This window comes from Palaemon carinicauda, chromosome 36, assembly GCF_036898095.1.
Source record: "Palaemon carinicauda isolate YSFRI2023 chromosome 36, ASM3689809v2, whole genome shotgun sequence".
Lineage (NCBI taxonomy): Eukaryota > Metazoa > Arthropoda > Malacostraca > Decapoda > Palaemonidae > Palaemon > Palaemon carinicauda.
In genome coordinates this window covers 40,653,724-40,666,223 of record NC_090760.1, presented here as the reverse complement: position 1 = coordinate 40,666,223, position 12,500 = coordinate 40,653,724, and the positions used below count along the sequence as shown (strand labels likewise).

General features: G+C 35.4%; 2 protein-coding genes across 2 annotated transcripts in view; both read right to left on the bottom strand.

Annotated features, from left to right (window-relative positions):
• Positions 1 to 12,500, bottom strand: part of LOC137628836 (tripartite motif-containing protein 59-like) — a 281,529-nt gene that overhangs the window by 83,913 nt on the left and 185,116 nt on the right. The gene's annotated exons all lie outside the window — the stretch shown is intronic.
• LOC137628256 (uncharacterized) lies at positions 3,682 to 6,334 on the bottom strand. Its single transcript, XM_068359421.1, has 3 exons — positions 5,547 to 6,334; positions 3,797 to 5,451; positions 3,682 to 3,708 (listed from the first exon to the last, which is right to left on the bottom strand). The coding sequence occupies exons 2-3, from the start codon at positions 5,039 to 5,041 to the stop codon at positions 3,682 to 3,684; spliced, it is 1,272 nt and encodes a 423-aa protein (XP_068215522.1). The 5' UTR covers positions 5,042 to 5,451; positions 5,547 to 6,334.

Genomic DNA, 12,500 nt, shown 5'->3' with positions numbered 1-12,500 from the left:
TTAAAATAACGTAGTAACGGAGTTAAACAGTTGGTTGGAGAACAAGGCAATTCACGTAAATCGTTCTGCTTCGCTCGCTGTCTGTAAAGAAATATTCAAGAAGATTAGCATCTAAAAGTCATGGTCATTTATATAGAAGAATATACCCATCGGAATAATAACCCACTTAAAATTACCTTACAATTGAGCAACTGAGGTTTACATTAGTATCAGGAAGGAAATAAAAGGGCCGATACATCGAAACCGAACACCATCCTGAAATGAACGGTAAACCTAATATAAATTTGCTCGGTCGTAATATGGGAGACAATTCGTCATAAATATAACCATTCGAAACAATGTATTTGACGATTCTCTTACCCAAGTGTTAAGAACGTGAATTTATAAATAAGCTAGAGTTACTAGTCCGAGAGCTAAATCACCTGAAAGGACAAGAGAATACGATATATAAAACATTGACCACAAAAATCTATTACTAATCTTCATAAGGTTAAAAATGACAGACAGGAAAAACTTGAAATAGGCAACACAAGGCAATGAGAGTTCGCAATGATAACCTTAAAAATAAGCCCTATATATTCTTGGTACTCACCATTGTCGAACCATGCACAAAGGCGTTGCAGATGGATTTTGGCAGATGTTCACAAGAGGGTGACGTAGACCAGGGATCCCAATAAAGGCCTTTAGCCTAAAACAGGCATGTCGGAAGAGTCAAAATTGCAGGAACCTTCCCAGGTGAGTGAGGTCTAAGCTCTCTTCTCTGTGTCTCTCTTTCTGACACTGTCGGACGGCCGGGCTGCCTGCCTCCTCGTCGCCGTTTTCGCTCGAGTAAAGCATATGGAAGGAGGAGGAGTTAGCAAACTACCCATCTTTAAAGACTGGACGGCAGGAAAGACAGTTTGATGGTACCAAGAGTAGGGCAATTGAAAATACCAAATTCTTAATAATTACTAGTCTTTCCTGTCGCCATGTGAAAATATGAAATGTCTTGTACAGTCCAGGGGCGAAGATGGGATTTTTTCAGAAATGAAAAAATTCCATCCTGAAACATATGTAACAGGACAATTGTAAGAAAAAATACATTTAAGAAATGTAAAAATAATTAAATTAAATACAAAATACAAATACTGAATAAAGATTAAAGCATCTGTCTTGTCCTTTCTTGGCTTAATATAGCAGCCTTTCTTTTGGGCCTTAAGGACGAAGTAACAGAATTACAAACATCAGGAGTAGCTGAATTGGTACTTCCTGTGTTTTCTAGTATTGGAATAATATTATTTACATGCAACCTTGATGTCTGGCCTGTTTTCCCTTCTTAATAACAGCATGGGTAACTTCACCCAAATCATTCTTAAAAACTTCTAGAATTATGCCGAGGATAATTATTCCTTTTGGTATGTTCCTCCTTAATTAATACAACATCGCCAACCTTCAGTAATTTATGAGTAACGGGTCGATACCGCCCCTTTCTGTCAACTGCATGCTGAATCAGAGTACCTAGAAATTCATTATGATAGGTCTCTATTAAAGTCTGCCTAATTTTACACAACTTTACGTAATTCTGAGAAATAGCTTGATTATCAGGGTCAAATTCTGGATCTTCAACTGAAAGAGGTTGAAGATTAGGGATAAGGTTTAGAGAAGTCAATTCATAGCCTCGCACGAGCTGTTCCGGCGTTATTGGTTCGGGCACATTGTCAGTCTCAGCACGAACAGCTTCTTTGAAGGCTATAGGTCGTCGATTAATGAGATGCACAATATTACAGACAAGAAATTCAAAGTCTACATACGTCAATATAAAATTCTTAATTGCTCCAAACATTAATCTTTTGACCATTTTTACACAGACTTCTACTAATGATCCCAATTCACTGCAGCCTTTGAAATATTGCTGAAAGGAGAGGGGTTTTACATTATTTTCCTCAAAATATAATTGAGTCTGAGGGTCACTAATGAAGGAAGTTATGGTATTACCTCCTGCCACCAACTGAGTCCCAAGATCACTAATACAAAGTTGAGGAATCCCGTACTCAAAGCAGTGTAGCTGAAATGCTCTTAAAAATTCTGCAACATTCAAACACCTGCAAATTTTGAGGTTAACTGCCCTAGACCAAGTACAGGTGATACATAGTAACCAAACCTTACGGGTCTCTTTTCCATCCTTCGTATTGAAGGGTCCTAGATAATCCATAAATATGTTAGAAAAAGGAACCGTAGGAGGATCTGCTCAGAAGTCTCTGTAAAAGTTCTGATTTAACCTTATATAACGATTATTAAACCTAAGACAATGAACACATTGTTTAAGAGCCTTTTTCACAACTGAGAAATGTTTAGGGATGTAATAATGCTTTCTGATCTCTGTTAATACAGAATAACATCCTGAATGTAATAATTTGAGGTGTGCATCCCAAATAATTAGTTTGGTCAAATGACTGTCTGGGTGCAATAATAAAGGGTAATTTCCACTTAAGCCATAATTCCATTTTTTGAATTTACTCTTAACTCTCAGAAGACCCTGTGAATCTAAAAATACATTAAGTTGCGTTATAATAGGAGGAATGTCTTTTCTGGAATTAAGACCATGCTGTAGGTAAGAATATACCTCAGGATAATGCTTTCTTTGTTCATTGTTTAACAAGTAATTTATAGCCTGGGCAAAGTAATTAGCGACTGGTGAGCAAGCAATTTTCGCTTTCAGCTTCCACTTGTGCACCACTAAGAAAATATTGCGAAAAATCAATACAAGTTTCCTGAAATTGGAATAATTATTAATATCAATAAAATTGTTAGCAACTTCAATAACCTGAGCTGTGGAAGGAGTTGCTTGAACCTCAGTGGGCATCTCAAATGCTGGTATGGTAGTTGACAATTCTGGAACTTCATTTATACTTAAATTTGGTCCTGAAAAAAGGCAAGAATTTTGCAACTGGTTGTTAAGTTCAATATTTTCATCATTGTAGAAATTCTGATCGTAATTTAAGTAATAATTACATTCAGACTCTAGAAGTTGATCAGTGGCCTGTTGCAGTGGTTTCTCCATAAGCATACCTCTTTCATTTATTACAGAAAATGAACAGTTTACCTCAAAGTTATTATTAATGTCATCATCGGCAAAAATATCAACTTTAGAGTTCAGCAGAAAGGAACTACTCTGGATATGAATAGCAGAACTACACTCAAATGGGTTACTAACAGCCGAGGTTTGCACTCTCGTATCAGCTAAATTATCAATATTCTTAATCATTAAATCAATGCTACCAGACAGCAAAATACCTGCATGACACTCGGTATACATCGATGAATTTATTCCTCCAAAAACTGTATCTGTACCTGCAATACAATAAGCGAAGTCTGTACCTAAAATGAGCTGAACATTATCAATTTCATGAGAAAATTCATTAAGGAATTGATCAGCTAATTTAACACATTGTGCCTGAAATTTATCAACTAATCTACCAAGCAGAGGTAATTTCAATGCTACATTAATGTTTGGTACAACCAAGCAATAAATTATAAAGGATTTATCTCCGATCGTAACAGGAACTTCAACAATTTCAGTAAAATACTCCTTGTTACCATTAAACCCATTAACTGTTAGATTTACTTTAGAGTTAATGATTTTAAGATTATTCTCCTCCACCAATTTTTTAGTGACAAACGTGCTCTGTGAACCACTGTCCTTCAGTCCTCTGTAAACAGTTCCCCCAACTTTAAATGAAAAGGTGGGTAAAATAGAATCACCATGACAAGTAGGAAGGACGGCAACACCGCTGCTTATTTGAGGAGAAGTTTCCACCTTGGATTTGCAGTTATTAATATTATTAGAGTTATTGCCTGGTGACAGACTCCTATCACACATGTAAGTCATATGCCAGCTGTTACAATTTGAACAGCGTCTCTTGAATTTAAAACGACACTTACCGGAAACATGATTAAACTGGCCGCATTTTACACATCCATTTTTAGATTTTAAAATATGCACTTTATCTGTAGGAGAAAGAAAATTAGGGCACTTATGAATAAAATGAAATTTATCAGCATTTCCAACCGTAGAACACAAGGAACATTGAGGCGAAGACCTGTCTTTATCATATGTTACTGCTTCCGCAGCCATGCTGGTAGTTCTCTCTTTACGAAGAGGGAGTGTTAATGTTTTGACACGTGAAGCTTTACATTTCAAGCTTTCAACACCTTTCCCGTCACTTTCGTACCTTTCGCAAGCTGCAAAGAAATGTGAAATAATGTCATTTAAGGAAGGATGAGTCTTCCCTGTAATATTAATAAGATGACGCTGAAAACGACCATTTAGGCCATGCCAAGCAAAATATCTGACAAATTCATCCGCTCCAATGTTAAAAGTCTTGACTGCTTCACATACTGATCGGAGGATGGAAATAAATGTGAAGGGATCATCACCCTCTCTTAGACTTAACTCCGTAATTTTCCTAATTGCATTGTTTTTACAAACCTCCTTAGAAGCAAAGGCGGAAATCAATAATTCTTTGGCATCTACATAACGCTGTTTGTCAGCTTCCAGAGAACATAATAAAGTCTTTGCTCGACCGTCTATCTGTTGCTTCAGCAATAAAAGTAAATCTCTATCAGGATACTGAAATACATTAGTTGTAGCCTCAAACTCTGCTATAAATTTCAATAAATCTTCTCCTTCTTTACTTGTAAACTTAGGAAGAGGAGCTGTTGGCTGTTTCAGTAAACTGCGGGCCACGTCGGGAATATTAGAACCATTATTACCCCTGGAAATCTCAAGTAATGGTAAACAATACTCAATTTTATCTAAATCATCCTGGCAACTTGTTAATTCTGGCTCTAACTCTGCTTCATCAGATACGTCAGGAAATTTCTTCAATAGGATATGATCATCTAGCTCTGACAGCTTGTTTCTATAATTAACAAGAAGACCTTTAATAGCTAACTTTTCTTCTTGTGTAAGGGCAGAATAGGTGTCAGACCTATTGAATTGTTCGGCGACTTTTCTCCGAATGACTTTTCGTTGTCCAATCAGTACCTGTAAGTTAGCCATTATAACAAACGTATAACAAATGCAAAATAATAAAATGTTAACTTTCTGAAAAGGAAAAATATATTTATTTAAATGAAATGTTAATATCCTGGAAAGGAAAATGTCAAATTCCTGCAAATAGAAATATGAGACTACTGGGAGCCCCGGTCGTGGTCAATTCTCTACTGGATCATCTGCACCATCATTAAGCACCTTTCATTGTGTTGCCCCACGTTGGGCGCCATAAGCAGAACACCATAAAAATCTGTGATTTGTAATAAAGGTTGGAAGGAAAAATGTAATTAAATATGATATTTATTACATAAATAAGCCTTTAAAATAACGTAGTAACGGAGTTAAACAGTTGGTTGGAGAACAAGGCAATTCACGTAAATCGTAGGGCGTTTCCTTCGTTCTGCTTCGCTCGCTGTCTGTAAAGAAATATTCAAGAAGATTAGCATCTAAAAGTCATGGTCATTTATATAGAAGAATATACCCATCGGAATAATAACCCACTTAAAATTACCTTACAATTGAGCAACTGAGGTTTACATTAGTATCAGGAAGGAAATAAAAGGGCCGATACATCGAAACCGAACACCATCCTGAAATGAACGGTAAACCTAATATAAATTTGCTCGGTCGTAATATGGGAGACAATTCGTCATAAATATAACCATTCGAAACAATGTATTTGACGATTCTCTTACCCAAGTGTTAAGAACGTGAATTTATAAATAAGCTAGAGTTACTAGTCCGAGAGCTAAATCACCTGAAAGGACAAGAGAATACGATATATAAAACATTGACCACAAAAATCTATTACTAATCTTCATAAGGTTAAAAATGACAGACAGGAAAAACTTGAAATAGGCAACACAAGGCAATGAGAGTTCGCAATGATAACCTTAAAAATAAGCCCTATATATTCTTGGTACTCACCATTGTCGAACCATGCACAAAGGCGTTGCAGATGGATTTTGGCAGATGTTCACAAGAGGGTGACGTAGACCAGGGATCCCAATAAAGGCCTTTAGCCTAAAACAGGCATGTCGGAAGAGTCAAAATTGCAGGAACCTTCCCAGGTGAGTGAGGTCTAAGCTCTCTTCTCTGTGTCTCTCTTTCTGACACTGTCGGACGGCCGGGCTGCCTGCCTCCTCGTCGCCGTTTTCGCTCGAGTAAAGCATATGGAAGGAGGAGGAGTTAGCAAACTACCCATCTTTAAAGACTGGACGGCAGGAAAGACAGTTTGATGGTACCAAGAGTAGGGCAATTGAAAATACCAAATTCTTAATAATTACTAGTCTTTCCTGTCGCCATGTGAAAATATGAAATGTCTTGTACAAAGGAGCAATAGCATTGATATTTAATAAGCAATTAGCATCCAAAGCTAATAATAATAATAATAATAATAATAATAGCAATAATAATAATATAAAAATAATAATGATAATAATAATAATAATAATAATAATAATAATAATAATAATATTAATAATAATAAAAAAATAATAATAATAGCAATAATGATAATATAATAATAATAATAATAATAATAATAATAATAATAATAATAATAATAATAATAATAATAATAATAATAATAATAATATCTTTTAGAATAAAAACACCAAAAAAAAAAAAAAAAAAAAGAAGATTGAATGTACTTATATTCCACATATTTGATAAATTTAGAGCAACATCTTGTATGTTAACATAAACAATAACAATCTTTGTGAACAAAACAGAAACACGAAAATAACAATATGAACTTCTTTAGAAACAGAGGAAACAGAATAACATCTGTAAATAATAATAAATAATAATAATAATAATAATAATAATAATAATAATAATAATAATAATAATCACTAACTTATTACACAGACAGTTACTTTCCCAAGTGTATAAGATCATTAAAATGTGAGGGAAAATTTACAATAAACTATTTTCATTGATTAGATAATAAAATATAGGGAGAAATTGATCGGACACCCCCTTCCCTCCCCCTCACCAAGGGAGGGGGAGGGGGTTAGAATCACCCACCACCAACTTCAGGGACGCGCTTTCAGGCTGCTACTAACTACGTCATACTGGCTATTAGGCCGGGAGCACACTAGCGACTCTGTGGCGCCACAAAGCCACAGCATCGTGTGGCGGGGATGTGGTCTCCCATAGGTTTCCATTCTTTTCAAGTTTTGCCGCGCAAACTAGCGACTGTGGCAAGCGACTGTGGCTCTCTGTCGCTCATCCCCGCCACAGGCGTGGCGTGGCTTTGTGGCGCCACAGAGTCGCTAGTGTGCTTCCGGCCTTAGTGCTAGTTCTTCTACAGCATATGGGTATGTTAGGCAGTGGATTTTCTATTTAAAAAACAAATCCTGATTTATTATTCTCTGTGATTTCATATATGTAAGATGTGTATAGCTATTCTATTCATGATATATTGTCATTTTTCGAAATTCACTTCTGTAGGAGGGCAGAAGGTACGGTTTGAAATATAGGGTTTAAACGTATGAAATCGTATGTAAAATCTAGTTTTTTAATTTTTCAACTTTGAAATTCATAGTTTCAAAGTAGATTAAAAAACACATCTCAGATACAAATTTGGAAATTTATAATTGAAAGTTTAGTGTTTAATCTTAGAATTCTTCAAAAAATACTCGAGAAACAATATTCGATAATTAAGATAATCGTCAAAATATTTAATACTAGAAATTTCCAATAAAACATTCGAAATCTGATGCCATCGTTAATCCATTTTAACAATTTATTCCATCACAAATTAAATTTGAAACTTGAGATCGACTTAATTTCATAATTCACACTTTTAATTTGCTTTAAAACACTATCAGTAATAGTAAACACGAATGACAAACCATTTGTTGAACGAACCATCACAAAGTCAATCAGGGACATAACTGAGTGAGGTGGAAATTTTCATTGTTTTCTCTTACTGTGATTCATTTCTCTCTCGGTGGATTTGCAGCTGGTTTACAAAAAAAGGCAAACGATCAATAAATGAATCTTAAGGCAAAACAAGGACACATGAAAATTCGTCTGTCATCTTTTTTTATTTTGACATTTCTTAAGAATCATTAGATAGCTTTTTTTTTTTGGCAATTTTAAGAATCACTACAGAAATTGCTTTCGTTTGATACTTCTTAAACATAACTAGACAATTCCTTTTGTTTGAAAATTTCTAAGAATCACTACAGAAATTGCTTTCGTTTGACACTTCTCAAACATAACTAGACAATTACTTTTGTTTGGAAATTTCTAAGAACTACTACAGAAATTGCTTTCGTTTGACACTTCTTAAACATAACTAGACCATTCCTTTTGTTTGGAAATTTCTAAGAATCACAAAAGAAATTCTTTTTGTTAGATACCTCTTAAGAATCACTAAGGAATCTCTTTTGTTAGGCAATTTTTAAGAATCACTACAGAAATTCCTTTTGTTTGACACATCTTAAGAATCACTAGAGAAATTCCACTGCCCCGCTGGCACCGATGGAAGACATTCAACTGAATAAAATTTCCACATCTGAAGAATCTTTTTCTTAAATAAGTTACAAAATGTAACGATTTCAAAAAACTGAAATCCACTGCCTTGAAGCCTTTATTTTTATCTTTTGGCAACTTCCTAACCAAGCAAAAGCCACTGACTAACAAACTGCTTTTACAGATCTTTAAAAAAGCGGGGTTTACACGGTCGACCGGTTCGTCGAACCCGGTTGTCGAACTCGGTTGTCAAACCAGGTGGTCGAACCAGGTTGTCGAACCCGGTTGTCGAACCTGCTTTTCAAACGGTTCGAAGAGGTGGAGTCAGTCACAAGTGCATGAGGTTTGTGGACAATGAAGCCACGCCCACAAAAGTCAGTTGTGAACAGACTTTCTTCGAACCGTTCGAACATCACTTCAAACACTAGTCTGTTGAACTGCGTTCTGTTGAACTGCGTTCGACGAACCGTTCGACCGTTTAAACCCGCCCTCAAAGGCTAAACTGTGATGTAAGCATCGGATTGAAGCAACAGGTCTTGCTACTGTACAGTAAGAAATCATAGATGACATTTTTTGGAACCTTGTGTAAACTCATCAGTGACTGTTCTTAAAGAAATAAACAATATATAAAAAAATTATATATTTATCTAATTCATCCTCTTAGCATTCCTAGTAGATGTTTGCATGTCAGATCAGTCTAAATTTTCAAAATAAGCCATGAATCGTTAAATGTTTGTGTAGAGAGAGAGAGAGAGAGAGAGAGAGAGAGAGAGAGAGAGAGAGAGAGAGAGAGAGATTAAATCTGTGATTAGCTCCTGTCAATCATTAGAGCCTTAAGTACATTTATTTAGAAGAAATCGAACTGTGTATACTGAATTATTAACATTAACATGAAAACAATATTACAATATTTAGATAAGTTGGTCTTGTGGAAATATAGATTTTATCCTACTTTTGTTTCTTTTGACCCATTGTTAAAGACTTGGTTACTGGCAAGTTTACAACCTATACATTTTGACCCAGACATAGTTACTGGCAAGTTTACAACCTATATATTTCGACCCAGACGTAGTTACTGGCAAGTTTACAACCTATACATTTTGACATAGACATAGTTACTGGCAAGTTTACAACTTGTACATTTTGACCCAGACATAGTTACTGGCAAGTTTACAACCTATACATTTTGACCCACTGTTAAAGACGTAGTTACTGGCAAGTTTACAACTTATACATTTTGACCCAGACATAGTTACTGGCAAGTTTACAACCTATACATTTTGACCCACTGTTAAAGACGTAGTTACTGGCAAGTTTACAACTTATACATTTTGACCCAGACATAGTTACTGGCAAGTTTACAACCTATACATTTTGACCCAGACATAGTTACTGGCAAGTTTACAACCTATACATTTTGACCCAGACGTAGTTACTGGCAAGTTTACAACTTATACATTTTGACCCAGACATAGTTACTGGCAAGTTTACAACCTATACATTTTGACCCAGACGTAGTTACTGGCAAGTTTACAACCTATACATTTTGACCCAGACGTAGTTACTGGCAAGTTTACAACCTATACATTTTGACCCAGACATAGTTACTGGCAAGTTTACAACTTATACATTTTGACCCAGACAAAGTTACTGGCAAGTTTACAGCCTATACATTTTGACCCACTGTTAAAGACGTAGTTACTGGCAAGTTTACAACTTATACATTTTAACCCAGACATAGTTACTGGCAAGTTTACAACCTATACATTTTGACCCAGACATAGTTACTGGCAAGTTTACAACCTATACATTTTGACCCAGACGTAGTTACTGGCAAGTTTACAACCTATACATTTTGACCCAGACGTATTTACTGGCAAGTTTACAACCTATACATTTTGACCCAGACATAGTTACTGGCAAGTTTACAACTTATACATTTTGACCCAGACATAGTTACTGGCAAGTTTACAACCTATACATTTTGACCCACTGTTAAAGACGTAGTTACTGGCAAGTTTACAACTTATACATTTTGACCCAGACATAGTTACTGGCAAGTTTACAACCTATACATTTTGACCCACTGTTAAAGACGTAGTTACTGGCAAGTTTAAAACCTAAACATTTTGACCCACTGTTAAAGACGTAGTTAATGGCAAGTTTACAACTTATACATTTTGACCCAGACATAGTTACTGGCAAGTTTATAACCTATACATTTTGACCCAGACGTAGTTACTGGCAAGTTTACAACCTATACATTTTGACCCAGACGTAGTTACTGGCAAGTTTACAACCTATACATTTTGACCCAGACGTAGTTACTGGCAAGTTTACAACCTATACATTTTGACCCAGACGTAGTTACTGGCAAGTTTACAACCTATACATTTTGACCCAGACGTAGTTACTGGCAAGTTTACAACCTATACATTTTGACCCAGACGTAGTTACTGGCAAGTTTACAACCTATACATTTTGACCCAGACGTAGTTACTGGCAAGTTTACAACCTATACATTTTGACCCAGACATAGTTACTGGCAAGTTTACAACTTATACATTTTGACCCAGACATAGTTACTGGCAAGTTTACAACCTATACATTTTGACCCACTGTTAAAGACGTAGTTACTGGCAAGTTTACAACTTATACATTTTGACCCAGACATAGTTACTGGCAAGTTTACAACCTATACATTTTGACCCAGACAAAGTTACTGGCAAGTTTACAACCTATACATTTTGACCCACTGTTAAAGACGTAGTTACTGGCAAGTTTACAACTTATACATTTTGTCCCAGACAAAGTTACTGGCAAGTTTACAACCTATACATTTTGACCCAGACATAGTTACTGGCAAGTTTACAACCTATACATTTTGACCCAGACGTAGTTACTGGCAAGTTTACAACCTATACATTTTGACCCAGACGTAGTTACTGGCAAGTTTACAACCTATACATTTTGACCCAGACATAGTTACTGGCAAGTTTACAACTTATACATTTTGACCCAGACATAGTTACTGGCAAGTTTACAACCTATACATTTTGACCCACTGTTAAAGACGTAGTTACTGGCAAGTTTACAACTTATACATTTTGACCCAGACATAGTTACTGGCAAGTTTACAACCTATACATTTTGACCCACTGTTAAAGACGTAGTTACTGGCAAGTTTAAAACCTAAACATTTTGACCCACTGTTAAAGACGTAGTTAATGGCAAGTTTACAACTTATACATTTTGACCCAGACATAGTTACTGCCAAGTTTACAACTCATACATTTTGACCCATTGTTGAAGACATAGCTACTGGCAAGTTTACAACCTATACATTTTGACCCAGACGTAGTTACTTGTAAGTTTACAACTCATACATTTTGACCCATTGTTAAAGACGTAGTTACTGGCAAGTTTACAACTTATACATGTTTCTGGAGTTTCTTCGAATGTAAGAAATCCTTATATGCTTTAATTTCTTTTTCACACAGATTAAATTAATTATAAACTTATTACTTATAAACTATAGGTCAAATATGCTGCAGCTTGTTTGTTGGGGGTCATTTGCATATGTGCATTTGTTTGTATTGGTAGGTGTACTCGAGTGTGCATGAAATAGGGCTATACTTTGCTGGATTGAAAACTGAAAAATAATAGACCAAATTGGTTTAAAATATAACCAAATATGGTTTCAGGCTAACAAAATAACTTTAGATTGATAATGATATTCAAGATTTTAACAACACCAGAGAAAATAGGGAAAGGCTCAAAACTCAGCAAAAATATCAAGTTAATTAAGTAGCATAAGATATTAATGTGAGGCAGTTCTTACTCACTCAAACACACACACACACACGCACTCAAATGCTGCAGCTGTTTCACTGATATTCGAAAATAATTGTGTACTGGAAGTTCGAGTTTTTTTTTAACAATGAAACTTCTCTTAAAATTGACAATTTCTACGAAAATT

Coding starts and splice junctions, on each gene's coding strand:
- LOC137628256 (XM_068359421.1), bottom strand. CDS start 5,041: ATGGCTAACTTACAGGTACTGATTGGACAACGAAAAGTCATTCGGAGA. Junction 3,709..3,796: donor TTAATAACTGCAAATCCAAG/GTGGAAACTTCT, acceptor TTTCATTTAAAG/TTGGGGGAACTGTTTACAGA.